This window comes from Gallus gallus, chromosome Z (genome assembly GCF_016699485.2).
Source record: "Gallus gallus isolate bGalGal1 chromosome Z, bGalGal1.mat.broiler.GRCg7b, whole genome shotgun sequence".
Lineage (NCBI taxonomy): Eukaryota > Metazoa > Chordata > Aves > Galliformes > Phasianidae > Gallus > Gallus gallus.
The window spans coordinates 54225748-54241346 of NC_052572.1; the positions used below are offsets into that span (position 1 = coordinate 54225748).

Sequence of the window (15599 nt, forward strand, 5' to 3'; positions counted from 1 at the left end):
CCTCCTCTCTTCGTATTGGGATTTGTGAATACAGATATAGGACTGCCTTCCCAGCAGCCCTTCCAGAAGGCGGCTAGGATATCTCTAGAAATTTTCCTTTTTTCTGACTTGAATTCTACCTATTGTTGTGTGCTTGGGACAGGTTATATGCGGACAGGATCAACAAACGAGAACAACGATTATGCAAGCTGACTGAAAAGCCTCTGTTCAACTCCAGTAGCGGGACGGCTTTCTCTAAAGGTATGTGAGTTGCTGTTCTGCAGCTCTACTAGCTTTCATCCTCTATCTAGCTCAAAGAAGACAGCCTTCACTAGTAAAGACTTCAACTTCACAAACAATATAAATGTTTTTTCTAATCTATTTACTTGACGTATATCTGAGCTTTAGTATTTTTTCTTTTCTTTAAGAAAAAAAAGGGGTGGAAATAATGAATAAGAAATAAGTGTCTAGCAATAAAAGCTGCAAAGACATGGGAATTTTTTCAAGAAGTCTTTTTTTTTTTTTTAACATGAACAAGTAAATATAGTACGTTCCCCAGATGAGCAGCACTAGATGATAATTGATTCTAATCTCAGAAATTTGCCTTAGCCACGATTCACAATTTTTTGTTACCAGGGCAGCCTTCCTGTTGCAATAATACATCATGGCTCTGAACGTTATTGTGTGCCCACTGTTGATGCTAAGTCTTTCCTAGGCTAAAATGAGCTTTTGTTTCTGGCAAAACCTTCTCTGACTGCAGTTTATCAGTATCATGTTCAGGCAAGACATCTGTTGGCAAAGATGAACTTCTTTCTAATGTGAAACATCTAAAACTTAGGCACCTAGTTATATCTGAAAAGATAGCTCTAGGAAAGAGCAAAGAGATGCGTCTCACATTGGTTACATACTCAGATAGTTAGAACAAACTGCCTGACAGAAGGACATCTTTAGTTCTTAAAAAGTGGGAACCTCAATAGCTTGTCAAACCATAAAAGGGTGTAAGCGCAGGACAGATGACCAGGAGAAGAGCAGAAATGCAAACTTCCTCTGTTGCAGCTCAGAACACAATAAATGCATGCCAATCAATTCCTCCTTAAAAGGTGGATGTGAACTCACACTTATCTGTGTGTTAAAGTGAAGTCCTTGGGCAGTTTAACACCTAAAAAGTCAGTGGTGTAAAACAAGTGTTACCAAAGCTGCTTGCTCCTATCATCCTATGCCAAGAGGACTGTACAAACTGTATTTGCCACACGCTTAAGCTGATTCAAGGCCAGTGGGATTGAGCCTAGACCTCAGACTTTTCTTGCTTTGAGCCTACTATCAGCGCAATCAGCACAATGCCAAACTCTGGTCATGTGGAACAAGTTTTTTTGTTCTCATTTTTGTATGCCTCTCAGTCAGCTAGGAATAGAGACAAAGGAGCTGCTTTTCCTTCCATAGAGCACACCAGGCCTTTATCTGGGTGACTTTGGTTTCTGTGACAAAGAATTTACTCATGGCAATGTTCTTAGTAATGTCCTCATAACTGTTGTTTTTTGTTTTTTTTTTTTTCAATAAATACGTGTTTTAACAATAAGGCTTTTACAAAGTATGTAGTCCTACTGAAAAGGATATGCTCCTGTTTGGGATGGGAACGTGTACCCTAGCAAATTACGTATTTTTGTTACTTATTAATTGAATTTTCAGACATTTATGAGTAGAGCTATTAACATGACAGATAACACTGTATGTGTACTCTGACTTTACCTGGACTGTAGACATACAGAGTGAATATTGTGTCTTTGGCATTAATCCGCTTGTAGACTTTTCCATTTGGTGAGAACTCAACTTCAAATGTCTTTATACACCTAGAAAAGAGAACCAGACAAGTCAGTAAGCATAACTTACAATACAGTAAATTATCAAATCTCAATCTGTAGGACTGGTGGCAACTTTGCAATTCACATGCTGGTTGTACCTATCTTAGAAGCCACTTACTTTGAATTTACACAGCCATCATCCCACAGCACAACCACCTGCCCCTTTGTGAGAGGGATGAAATGAACACCAGTCACCTGTTCAAAGACAAATGCCCATGTAAGAAAGCTGCACAAACCAATCAGCTAGGTCAGATGTTCTGTGTTCATCCTACCTTACTGAGTCTGATTCTTCCCGTTAAGACTGGGGAAAAAAACCAAAATTCCTGGCTCTGTGGCTTTGTAGTGTAGAGATCTCCAACCTCTAAACCTTGCATAAGACTTTCAGAGGCTCTGGACACCACTATGAACATTTTAATCATTTGGAATTGAATGAGCAGAAGCAGATATCTAATCTGAGACATCACTATTTCAGTTTATTTTTAGCCATAAATTATTAACTGGGGAACTGTTGTCAAGGCTGGTAACACATCATATAATTTTAAAAAAGAAACTGCATTACTACATTATATTTTCCCACCATTTGTTAAACTTGCATTTATCTCAGTGATGGCTCCTATCACTTCTGTGGAAATGCTTTATCTTGAATTATGCCTTGGATAGTCTGTTTATCAAAGGAGATAATAACTGTTTATTTAATGAGTGTACCACAGAACTTCTAACATATAATGGGCCCAAATGCTAGTGTAGCTCTCCTTAATGAGATTTTAAGAAGGAAGCAGTTCCTAATTTGGTGTGTGATGACGGAATACAACACATACTTGATCAGGAACTGAACTGGGTCTTGAACAGATGTGTATCAAAAAGACTGATGGAATAGGGAAGTCTTGCTTCAGTGTCAAAGTGCCACTTTCAGGAAAAGGCAAGGGGCCTGTTACCACTGGGTCCTGTGGAGCCAAAAACATGCCCTGTGAATAATCTTTCGTTAACGTTACAGAACATAATATCTAACTGTTACATCCATGTAAAGTGACTGCATATTTACCTTGGAGTTGCTATTTCTAGTAGAGTATGAGTATTTTATGTGCTGACATGCAGCTTATAACCATTAACGCCTTTCAGTTTCACAGGCTAATTTCTGTCTTGCCTGTTTTCCAGTTCTTCACAAAACACACACAGTTTGTCCCATCCCACAACCTACTAGACCACAGTGTCCTTCAGGCACAGTTTAAATAACCTCTCAGGAATACCTTTCAGGCTCTCAGGTCTTTACAAATTGTACTCCCCACCCTTCTGCCTCTCTGCTATGGATCCCCAGTGTGCACTGAAAGTGATTGCTAGTTGTTACAGTCACACAGCTTGCTTACTGAGGATTAGGTATCACAAGATGGCCAAGAGGATCTAAAACCTTTCTGCTTTCTTGCTGAAGGTAGACATTATGACTCTATAGGATCCCAAAGACTTTAGCAGTATAGTGACTAGGAAGAGAAAACACAATGCTGTATACCAAGGTCAGAAAGCAATCACTGTCTCTGAGCACAGAGGTGGTAAAGGTGGTCCCTCTTACTTTAATCCAAAGGGCTGAACAATATGAGAGAAGCTAAAATGACAGACTACTTATATATTCGCATATACAGTAAGGAATCTGGGCATGGCTTTTCTTATGAAGAGGTGACATCTAAGGACATTCTTTCGTCCCCTATGGGGTGAAATCAGAATTAGTGAGGATGAGGAGAAACTGCAGGTTTTCCCAAGAGTCCCCAAGAGGTGCAAGGAGGAGCACCAAGAGTCTTCTGAATTTACACTTCATGGAGCTGTTTTTTGTTTCTGAGGGGTTATCTTTTCAGCTGTCTGCTGAGGTCATGTGACCCTTCTGTAATGCATGCAGGGCCATGCAACTTACTCCAGGCCACTAGCAAAGAAACTGGTGATATACACTTAGACCCTTGTATAAAATGAATGCAAAACTATCAGCTATCTGTGAGTTACATTTCTCCGCTTGGCTGCAAGTCACTTGTATAGGAGATGGAAACTTTGACTACCTTAGCTGGTGTCTTGCCTCATTTGCTGTAATTAACCAACTTACAAGCACTTACCCTGTACAATACTTCAAGCAAATACATGGTCATACCTCAGCATCCCTTATTTGCTGAAACTGTTTTGCAGAAGGAAAATCAGGGCTTCCTAGTTTTTTCCACTGCTGATAGGGATTGGTTTGGTTGTTGTCCAGGTAATACGTCACATACACTGGCTCTTCAGAACACAAATAAAAGACAGTAAACACTTCAGTTGGATTTAAACACCAAAATTAATTAATTTAGCAAAAGGTGTTGAAGTCTACTTTCTCAAAAGTGATTTCAGCACTTTGGAGTCGCTTCCACTACAAAGTCATAAAAATAGGTCTAGCACTCTTATGAGGCTCTGTAACATATCTCTGCCAAATTCCATACCCAGAATTGAAACCCACTACTTTTTTTGCATAGGTCCTAAATGCATTTGTTGGACAACTGAATCAACTGTGTAATCACATAGTCATGTTGAGAGATCCTAATAAGATAATTTGTTGCCCGATATCACCCAGCTAAGGACACCAAGATGAATAGCTTTCTGAAAAGCTAGCTATTAGCAGCTAGCAGCTAGCACTGCTATTAAAGGCAGGAGCAAAGTGTAAAGAACTTTTCCTAGAAGAGCACCATTGTATCTCAGAATATCTGGAAGTGCCCAAAAGATGAGCAAGAGTGCAAATGAAACTCACTCTCACCAGGAAAAGTAACTCAGCAGAAACGTTTCAGCACTTGTTCTGTCCTCACAATCGATAATGAGAATTGCCTACATTATATCTGTTTACCTCTAAGTTTGGGGAAGTGGGTGGCATTCACTGTGATGGTGCTGATATTGGATGAAGAACTGTTATCCTCACTTGAATACATCAGCAGAGTAGCTTGCCAACTGTCCGAGGGCTGCAGCTCACTTGGAGTGTGCACAGATGCCAGGACACCAAAGGTGTTGTTTCCAGTGCTTTCACCTTCACTGCTGTTTACTTCTGCAAAAATCTGCTTTTCTCCTTTGAAAAATGTGACAACTCTTTAACCATACTAGTCAATCCAACTTCTGATGCAAGAAGGGTCAAAACATAGGGATCTGTAGGTTAAGCTATGTTCTAGCTTTGTTTACCAGGTTTAGTATCAGTCAAACTTATGTATGGTTTTTACTACTGAAAAGCATGCACACACTAAAGCAGGTCCTATGCTTAGCAATTCAGCTAACGATGTCTAAGCATGCAACCATGAATTAGGATTTCCCCTTAGCAGGCTGTATGAGTCTTACAGCTGGGAGCATTTCTGAAAGTCATTTGCAGCCTGAAATGATGGCACAAATGTGAAGTACCAGTCCACTAAAAAGAAGTGTTTGGTTTGCACAATTTATAAACAAAGCAGTAGATTAAGATGACAGGCTGTCAGGAAGATCTCCTGATCTCAGAGAAAAGCAGAGTTTGTGTTATTTAACAATCACAGTTGAGTAGGAAAAATCCAACTTTTTATCTGGGGTGAGATGGCTGAAAATAATCTTCCTCATGCATGAAATATCTATGTAGATGAGGTTACTAATGCACTTCCTTATCAGTAATTACTGTACCTAGCAGTGCCAGCAAGCCCATGACAGTCAGTACTGGTTTCCGCACCATCTGGACGTGAGGTGGCTTTGTATTATTCATCTGAAAACGTGCTGTCAGAGTCCGCTGTGTGAAGTAATGTGGGTAGTAGCTCAAGAAGGCATTGTCATTACTCAACAGTGTATAGTTAATGGTGTTGTTGGCTTTGGAAATTAGTAAGTTTTGATGCTGCGTGATTACCTGCAAAACAGCAGAGAAGATGGAAAATATCCAACACATACATGATGTCTTTATTTGCTTTAGTTTTAAACTTCACAGCATACTGGGAAGACATGACACTGTCATTTAGAAAAGTGTGAAGAATTAAACTATTTATCGCAGCTCATGAAGAAAAGTATTTTTTTAGGTGAAAGTTTAAACACGGAAAAATTTAAGTATTCACACAGCTCAGCTGATTAAAAGATTGAAGTGAACACGACTAGTAGTCTGCATAAATTGTTAATGTATTTCTTTGGTGTCTGAACTACAAATTATATTCCTCTGAACAGTAGATTAGTAATCTGGATTTACCATCTGAAATAAACATTTATGCCAGTTCTGGAGATACTTTATAGCCATTACAAGGGGCTACAAAGGGAGCTGGGCCTGCAAATTGCTCCTGGATTCTGTTTCTCAATGAACAGTTTTCCCCATTTGGCACTAGCATGGAATAAATTCTCTTTCAGTATTTCACTGGTTACTTTGCCATTTTCCTGCAAAATGTCAGAGTACCCAAGCTCTCTGCCTAACATATTTTGCCTAGATATCAGAATCAAATAGTACTTTAGAAGGCTGACAACAGAGAAAGTCTCATAGTTTTACTCCTCAAATAAGGGCTTTTAACCATACAGGGCTCTTGCTGTTATCTACTGAAGTGTTAATTTTCTGCTGGATATGTCTTTTCTATCCCTTCGTAACACCATGTCACTGTAAACACCGCTGTTTGCTCTCACGAATTCCCTGCAATGCAGGAAGTGACTTGCTGCTTTGGAGAAGGCCTCTGTATGCAGCCTGAAGGAGGTAGAAGCCCTTGTCCCATAGGTGCAGGTGAAACGATGTATCCCGTTTCTGGGTGAAAAACATGTTGCCATGTTTGCTATAGGAGGTAGTGGCTCACAAAACAACAAACACACAGTGGGAATTGTTGTTATGTAGAGGCAAAAGTTGAGCTTGCTCCAGGTACAGAATACAGATCCTGCACGGGCATGCTGAGCATTCTTTTCTACTTCTGCTTCTCCAAGCATGAGCAGTAATGGCTAGCATTAATTAATAAGACCATTTGTACCAAAGGCAAAGAGCAGGCCTGTGCTCAAAATCAATTTACTTCTTAATTGTACTTGATGTCCCTTGACAGGATGAACTTGTGAAGAGGCTGGAAAATAACATCCCACAGAAGGGAGGTGGCAACAGCAGTAGTACACAGAGAGAGAATGGGTAGTCTTACAGGTGAATCTAACTGGGAGACTATATACAATATCCAGCACATTCTCCAACACATGGAAGGCTAGATGCTAGTTGTCTTTATTAAGGGAAGATGAAGAAATATAATATAAATTAAATAAAGCTACTGGGAACAAAGAATTCAGGGAAACACCCGCTATACCTGTATTTTCTTGTCTCTGTTATTATCTGAATAATAAAAATTAAAAATCGACTACTTTTGCAAAATGGTCTACTTTTACAATTGCATTAATGCTTCAAGAGACTCCGCTATGACAAGATTGTCAATGAACTGAGTTACCTTTACAACCATAGCTGCATATGTCACATCAGCTCGCCACAGTTGTGGAACAGACCATCCAACCATTGGATCTGCTTCATCATTGTATATGGGAATGGAAGCAAAATTTGGAAATAACTTCTGAATTTGGTCAACTGTTTCCACTTCTTGTTGCAAGATGTAGAGAGAACGCCCACCTCCCTGCAACAATATTTCATATCTACTTAGTAAAAGTGAGCAAATATTAGTAACCACAGAGATGCACCACCATATTTTGAAAGTATATTCCTGGATACATATTCTACTTAAAAGTTTCTTTAGAACAAGTAATTGTATTTCCTGCCATAGGCTGCACACTCACAAGGAAATCAACATCATAAATCAGAATAAAACGTAACTTAGACTGAACTGCTTAAAAACAGCTTTACATTGAAGTCTTGGACTAACCTTCTTATGAAGAGAGATGTAATCTAACCTTACACCAGTTTCTCCTGTGAAAAAGTTGGTTCCATTGTAGCAATGACACAGAAGACTCCAGCATATGGGTGACTTGGGAAAGGGGTGGAAGGAGTCCCCAGGTCCTCCAAATTTTAGTAGAGTACTAGCTGCTCTTAATCCTTCTGAGCAAGCATCATAATAGTTGAGAAACCCTGAAGTCCAAGCAGATGCACATAACAATGGTGATAACTCAGAATTTTGATCAATAGCTAAAGATAACTCTTTCTATTACTGCATTATTTGAACTGACAATACAAGAAGATATGAAAACCTCCAGTGCATTCACAAGGTTCTTCCGAAGGTCTTGTGAGGTTAGGTTCCTAAAGCACATATCTGACAATGAATTATTTTCCTCTTACTGCACCTGTTACCTCTAGTAAACTTATTTTATAACCAATCAGTGGTCTTAAGAATGTAATTTGTGTTCTGTTTTCTCTGTTCTGCTATCCCTGTATTTATAGTTCAAGCAGGGGACAGAGTTAATTGTAGTCAGTAACATGGCCATAGCATAAAAGATTAGATACATTTTTCATGCTTATCTCTCAGATCTACTTTATTTATTCGACAGTATTTATTCAACAGCACTTCTCCTTTTTCACTGTTCCTCATTCAATACACACACCCCCCTTCTGACATTACTACACTAGTAAGTGCTCAAAAATGTGCTTACCTTTCACCGTCATAGACACATTGTCAAAGTCATGGTGATCTGGTTCATTCCAAGTTTCAAAATTCCATTTAGCAACATGCTCCAATCCGTATCTATCTGCACAAGAGGCCTCATTTATCAGCGAGTTGCAGTGCATGTACAGATAATCCTATCAGCTAGCCATGTGCTGTATGTGAAGGTATACACCCAGAGCTACAACAGGGTGTAAATTATCTCTTTTTAATAGTCATAAAAATGCAATCTCGGTAATTTCAAAATGATCTTTCATCTTGGGTATAGCAATAGTGGAAAGATGAAAACACCACCAGCACAAAACTGTAGAGTGAGGTGATGTGCGTAATAGCTCTGTTGTCAACGCACATAGACTGCATGAAGCCTAGGCTAAAGCTTCTGCCTTGTTAGAAATTCTTGAAGCTGCCATGTGGGATGTATTCAGGCTATCATGTGCCGGTACAAGCAACGTAAGTTTAAATTCAGTCCTCACAGGCAGGTCAAATGGGCTGCCCAGACCACACACTGTGCATTCTGGCTCTTGGCTGTGGATCAGCTAAATGGGGCCGTTGTCCCATTTGCTATTCTGACATGCATATTTTCCTGTTCTGTTCTGAAATCTAGCATCAACAAATTACAACAAGCCACAGAACATTCTGGGGTAGTTAGAAAGGACTACAGTAGAACAAGTAATAGAGCTGTTCCCTTTATTTTTTGGAACTTACCTATATATCTGCTGGCCAGAAGTGTTACTAAGTTTCTCCACCTTACTACTTGCTCTTTATCTTCAAAATTTGGAAAATATCCTGATGGATTCCCCATCAATTCAAAGCCTAAAACAGACACAAAATATGAGTTTCCTTTCTGTCCTTTTCCTTTTCCTTTTTTTTTCCTTTTTAATATTATCCCCTTTTGATTAGTGAAGGGGTTATTGTATTATCTGAATCAAACTTATTAGTAAAGAAGCAAAGACAATGAAGAAACGTCAATAAGTTGGCTTCCTTTCCTGTTTCTACATGTTTCCCCTGGGAGTATTTCAGATTTGAGTTTGCTCACATTTGTTCCTTGCTGATGACAACAGTAACCAATAGAAATACTTACCATCATAAACCCGGTGCAGAGGGGGAACTTTACACAGTGGGTATCTGCAGAAATTCAGGGGATACTGTGTCTTGAGAACCTGCTCCTCCAGCCTCTTTAGGTGCATGTTAATTGGTAAAAAACTTTCTCTTCTTCAAGAGATGTAATTTCCCAATCAATACGTCTCAGACTATCATTGAAAACTATGTAAAAGCATTTGTGTTGTCTTTATTGCCCTAATAATGTTTTTCTCAGACTGTTTACATTAACATGGATATGCGGTAAATGGAAGTAGTAAAAAACCAAATTTTTATCAAAACAAAAAGTTCACTAAGAATAGTTTGATCTGATGATTGCACTGTGTGGACAAAATAGCAGATGTAGCAAGTTCTGCAGATAGGGAGCTGCTCTTACCTGGAATAAGCTTATTTTCCCACAGACGATCCATAAGGTTATCCAAGGCAGTAAAATTGTAGTAAAGTTTCTCATTCATCATTCTGAAGAAAAAAGAATTGTTAAATGTAAATACTGTAGTCCTTGGTTGCAGATAGTGAGTCAGATGCCTACTTTCTTTTGGCTTTCAAAATCTACATGTAATTAGGGTTCTTGGAACTGTTCACTGATTTTCTTCCTCTGAAGGGCGCTCAGCACAAGCAAGCCATTTTTCTTGTCCAACACATGCCCTTCTCCTATTTCAGCATCAGCATCAAAAGCAACATAATGAGGATGCTTGTTGGGTTTTGAGTGCTTAGTGTTAGTTACTTTTTACTAAAAGTAACTAACATTAGAGTGTTAGTAACATTTTGCTAAAGTGGAATTTACCTAGACTGCTTTTGGCTACCCTGATTATTCAGTTTCCTTTTTATTTCCTACTCAAAAAGGCCAGCTGGTTTCCACTTTGTCTCATACTGCAAAGGCTCTTTAATTTACAATATATAATACGGCTATACTAATAGTGCTCCTATGAGTTTAGGCCCAGCTGAGAAATAGCTCCATGCCTTTCAAAGAACAGCATATTTACATGCGCAATTTTTACTTTATTGTTAGCATTCACTTCCTATTTCTTTTGCACTTCTAGGATCCCAGTCTGCAATTATTTGAATTTCCAACTTGCATCTGTACCTAGAAGTGGAATTATGTTAGCCACATTCAAATGTATGAGTTCATTTTCACCTAGGAGAAGTCCCATGATGCTTCCCTTTGTGTTAGCAATGCTTGCAGGAGTACACAATTCAGGAGTGCATGATTTGGGAATGGAGCTGCATGGAATCAGTGAAGTTCTTCCAACCAAGGGCTGAGAATTTCTATTTGCAATTTATTTATGATACATTTGAAGACATACCTTAAATTCCTGAAAGGGTTTTCTTACACGGTATCCAAGGAAAACAAATATGATATGCTACATGGGTTGTGTAGTGTTTCACATAACTTCTGATCCTGTAGCCTGATTTAACTGAAATCTGACAGGACAGAATTCTTGCCAGTATGATGTGCCACCCAGGAATTAAAATTAACTTTTCTTGAAAATATTCTGGTAATATAACTTACTGCTGTTCAGCACAAGCCACAGACTGGTGTCAAAATTCTGCCCTCAATATGCACTGACCAAAAGTTTTGTAAGTACCCTTTAACTCCAAACCTAGTCAAGTAAGATGGCTGATCAGGGTCTTGCCAGCACCACATCAGAAATGATTTCTCCAGTCTTGCCAGAGAAACTGCATTTTCCTTGTGGAGTGCAGCCTGAGCTCTGCCCCTGCTCTCACTTACTCTGTCCTAGGCACTTTGTCTCAGCTTTGGTGGTACAAAGGAACTGCAGATGCAGTGTCCTAAGATAGAAGCAGGAGACACAGTCAGTTGCAAGGTCTGTGACTGACTAGAGCTAGCAAGGAATGTGAGGCACAAAGGGTAAAAAGTGGGAGCAGGACAATCAAAAGAAGAACTATGAAATCACTGTTAGGTTCTGTGTTGAGATTCACAATTCATTTCTGTCCATGCCATTAACAGAGAAGTACTCCAAGCCTGCTAGGTTGATGCTTCTTCTGACCTCTCTTGCCAAGGGAAGACTTCAGCAAAGGACTTGGAATAGTAATCCTGAAGTTCTCAGAGAAATAAGGGGCTCACAGAATTGTCTACTGAATAAATAATTATGATGTGAAGTATAGAAAGAGCCATTGCATCTCTACTATCTGCAGAGCAAAACAGAGGAGGCAAAAAAAAAATGTAATCCAAGCCATATTTACCATACCAACTCCATCGGTGATAACAACCAAGCGCATACTTTTAGTCCCAGAAGGCTGCACTCTTACCAAAGACCTGAGGTTGGCTTTTGTCTTTCAAGGTATGCCCTGCCACCATGACAGGCATTGTTCTGTCTGCAACTACTGACAGGTTTGTTGCTCCTGCCAAAGTCAAATAATGTAGCAGAATGTTGAAATAATTAAGAAAATAACAGAAAGATTTATTTTAGTATCTACCTTAGTGCCAATAGAGCATTTCAGAAGTTACTGCTGGACTTACAGAATAGTTCTTTGGAACTAGAGTGGTTTTTTGGTTTTGGACGTTTTTTTTCTTTTAGACAGACATTAAATAAATAAATAAATAAATAAAGTCTGGAAGTCCCATTCCAAAGTCCAAAGACAAATATTTTGCTGCAGAATGTAGTCTTGCTCCCACAGATCCATTAACTATTTCCAGTTATACCCTGTGTTCTATTGAAATATTTGCTTACTTGCACACTTACATTCTGTGAGCAGACAAATTATTAACTCTGCTGTCTTGTAAATACTTAATAATGCCACACAGATAATAGCAGAACAAAAGTCTTTCTAACTGCAGTCTGCAGCAACGGAATACTATATGAAAACACAAAAGTAAACACAGCCCTCTATCCTATACATGTATCCTCAAGATCTCAACACATCTATTTTTTCCTCCTGCCTCCACTAAGTTAAGCATTTAAAATAGAATGCCAATGCCAGCCATAAGAGAGGTGACAGTAAATTATATGCTGTACTGTGTGTTTAAGTGTAGAAGCACGTTTTACTTCCTTTGGCTGATTTGCCACTTCACAAGATTCATTTCATACTTGCAAACGGATTAAGAAGTATTCTGCTATTAATAAAACGATTACTTGAGTGATATGATTGTCACTCTCATAGACTTTGTACATACCCTTAGTAAGATGTCAAATTAATGAAGGATATTTCATGACCAAGAATTGTAAAATTTACGTTGCATCACTATGTGCCGTGAGGTGTCTGGAAGTAATGCTGGCTGCCAGAACTGAGACAAGATGGTATCATTTCCAAATATTCTGCATAATACTGGCTCAACTGTCAGGCTGCTACAAGATGTGATAGTAAACATATTTTTATGATACTAATTACAAGATCAAAACTGATCAACTCATCAGTCAGAAGATTGCATTGCCTTGGTAATAAACTTGCAAACTCCTACAGATCTTCAAGATTTTATTTTATTTTAATTAATTTATTTATTTACTTACTTACTTACTTATTTTTGCATTTTCCCTTTCTGATTTCTCTGAACTCATGGTTTCTAGATGCCAGTCTTCATTTATGAGCAAGGAGAAAGAAGCCTATGCACTTATCATTTCACCTGAACACCGGTCAGGCTAAGACTGCTCTCAATTTGTTGTTGGCTATGTCAGATGTGGAACAGCAATCACTGTCCCATTTGTGCCTGGCTTTCAAAAGTCAGGATTTTCACAGAGACTTGTCAGATAAAGTCTTACTCTTCTTCAGTCACAACAAGCAAATGCACATAAGCACATTTACTGGTATTTTGGCAGCAATGTCCTTGTAAGCCTAGGCCTAAGATTGCCATATTCCAGTGATCACACTTCTTTTCAGTCTTTGTCACAGTCTCACTTCCAGACCCATTTGTTTGCGCTGCCTCATGAGAGCAACAGCTGTGTTGTGAACATGTGAACGGTGATGAGTAAGGGGAGGTGTGTGTAGGGATTACCTGCTTGCTGTCACAAAATCTTACATTTTTTCTTTCCTGGAAAGAAGGCTTTTTGTGGGCCATCCTTTGCTGAGTCAAAGGTTGTAGACCATTGATAACAGCTTTGCTTTTCTAGACTATGGAGGAAAATTATTTTCAGGTGTATAGGCAGCTCCTAGACAGCTTGCCAATGCTCTGCCAAAGGCAAATCTAACCAGATCAATCTGGTGGTCTATGGTAGAGTGACGGCATCGGTCATCAAAGGAAGACTGACTGATGTAGTCTATGTGGACCGTGTAAAGTCTTTGACATGGTCCCACACAACATCTTCATCTCTAAATTGGAAAGGTAAGGATTTGAGGAATTGACTGCATGGTCACAGACAGGGGGTTGAAGTCAATGGCTCTCCATCCAGGTGGAGGCTGATGATGGGTGGTGTTCCAAAGGAGTCTGTCTTGGGATTGGTGCTCTTCAACATCCATAGCAATGACCAAGAGAGTGGGACTGAGAGCACCCGCAGCAAGTTTGCAGATGGCACCAAGCTGAGTGGCACAGTTGATGTGACAGAAAGAAGGATGAGCTGGATGAGGAGCTGGATGAGATTGAAAAGTGGGTCCATATAAACATAATGCCGTTCAATGAAGCTGAGTGCAAGACACTGAGTCTTAGTTGGAACAATCCCAGATATGAATACAGAGTGGGAAAACTTCTTGAGAACAGCCCTGTGGAGAGTGACATGGGGTCTTGGTAGATAAAAACCTGTCCTTGAGCCAACAGTGTGCAGTGGCAGCCCAGAAGGCCAATGGTGTCCTGGGCCGCATCAAAAGAGGGGTGGCCAGTAGAGAGAGGGAGGTGATAGCCCCTCTCTGCTTTGCCCTTTTGAGGCCCCATCTGGAGTAGTACATTTAGGCCCCCAGCACAAGGAAGATGTGGAGCTGTCAAAGCAGGTCCAGAGGAGGCCATGAGGATGATCAGAGAGGTCTAGAGCACTTCTCCTATGAAGACAGCTTGAGGGAGCTGGGATCGTTCAGCTTGGAGAAGAGAAGGCTCAAGAAGAACTCACTGTGGCCTTCCGGTACTTAAAAGGAGCTTATCAACAGTAGGAGACTGACTTTTTACCTGGGCAAATAGCAATACGGCAAGGCGAAATGGCTTTAAACTAAAAGAGGAGAAATTTAGATATTAGGAAGAAATTCTTTATCCAGAGGATGGTGAAGCAATGGAACAGGTTGCCCAAAGAAACTGTGGATGCCCATCCCTGGGGGTGTTCAAGGTCAGGCTGGATGGGGCCTTGGACAGCCTGATCTTGTTGGTGGCAACCCTGCACATAGCACTTTTAAGGTCTCTTCCAAACCAAACCATTCTGTGATTCTCTGATTCCATGAAAATATTGTAAGACCTTCATGTTGTGAATCTTATCCATTCCACTTTCAGCCTATTTCCCATTCACTCAATTTCTCACAAGGGAAGTGATGAGCTTGCTTTAGCAAGTCAGCAATCTAGTTCACAGCCAGATCTGCTTCAATTAACACAGCTGTCACTTCTGCTCCCTGGCCTATGGCTACAGTTTCCTTCCTGTGCTCAGCAGGTTGCATCTTCCTCCTGTCCTAAGTTGATCCTTTCCAGGGGTACAATAGTAAAGTCTGGAAAGCAAGTGCACACACAGACATTGGACCAAATATCTTATCTGTAAAGACAGCAAGAAATACAGACAGGGAGTGTTTCTGTTCCAAGTAATCTTCCATTAGGTATTGAATGCCTGATAACATGTGAAGGTAATTTTATCAAACGTCAGTGAACAAAATTCTTTGTAAGAGGAAATACTGTGGCTGACCTCCACTGGTACATCACAGTCCTGATTAGGAAATGAAAGGCAGCATATGGGGTAACCATCAGCAGAGGTCTACTGAAGAGAGCTTTATCTGGCCTAGCATTAATATGAACAGGAAATACCTATATATTAGAGTAGTGGCTTTCTCATTCAGACATTCTACTCAACTTGCATAGCCTCCCTTAGCATTTCTGGCCAAAAAGCATGCAAGGCATGCAAGTCAAAAAGACTTGCTTTCATCAGTGCCTGAGAACAGCAACAGCAGCAGGGTCAGACGAGTGTGTTGCTTGTCTGTTGCTCTCTTCTAGGAGGTTAGCAGTGGTGACTATCACCAGTCTAAGAGCAGCAGAGCCTGC

General features: G+C 39.9%; 2 protein-coding genes across 8 annotated transcripts in view; one reads left to right on the plus strand and one right to left on the minus strand.

Moving 5' to 3' along the window:
* Positions 1-15599, minus strand: part of IDUA (iduronidase, alpha-L-) — a 50893-nt gene that overhangs the window by 7070 nt on the left and 28224 nt on the right. For both annotated transcript variants that reach the window (NM_001031433.2, XM_046905384.1), the window contains 11 exons: positions 9861-9943; positions 9092-9199; positions 8376-8471; positions 7655-7857; positions 7229-7408; positions 5472-5688; positions 4684-4899; positions 3967-4088; positions 2657-2782; positions 1957-2033; positions 1726-1826 (listed from right to left, as the gene is read on the minus strand). In NM_001031433.2, coding sequence (NP_001026604.2) covers positions 1726-1826; positions 1957-2033; positions 2657-2782; positions 3967-4088; positions 4684-4899; positions 5472-5688; positions 7229-7408; positions 7655-7857; positions 8376-8471; positions 9092-9199; positions 9861-9943 — 1529 coding nt within the window. The remainder of the gene's footprint in view (positions 1-1725; positions 1827-1956; positions 2034-2656; positions 2783-3966; positions 4089-4683; positions 4900-5471; positions 5689-7228; positions 7409-7654; positions 7858-8375; positions 8472-9091; positions 9200-9860; positions 9944-15599) is intronic.
* SLC26A1 (solute carrier family 26 member 1) overlaps positions 1-15599 on the plus strand; it is a 36669-nt gene that overhangs the window by 344 nt on the left and 20726 nt on the right. For all 6 annotated transcript variants that reach the window (XR_001464819.4, XM_004949339.5, XM_046905618.1 and 3 more), the window contains exon 2: positions 143-240. Coding sequence is in view for 1 of the 6 variants with exons in the window: in XM_004949336.5 (XP_004949393.2) it covers positions 143-240 (98 nt within the window). In the remaining 5 variants the exon portion in view is untranslated. The remainder of the gene's footprint in view (positions 1-142; positions 241-15599) is intronic.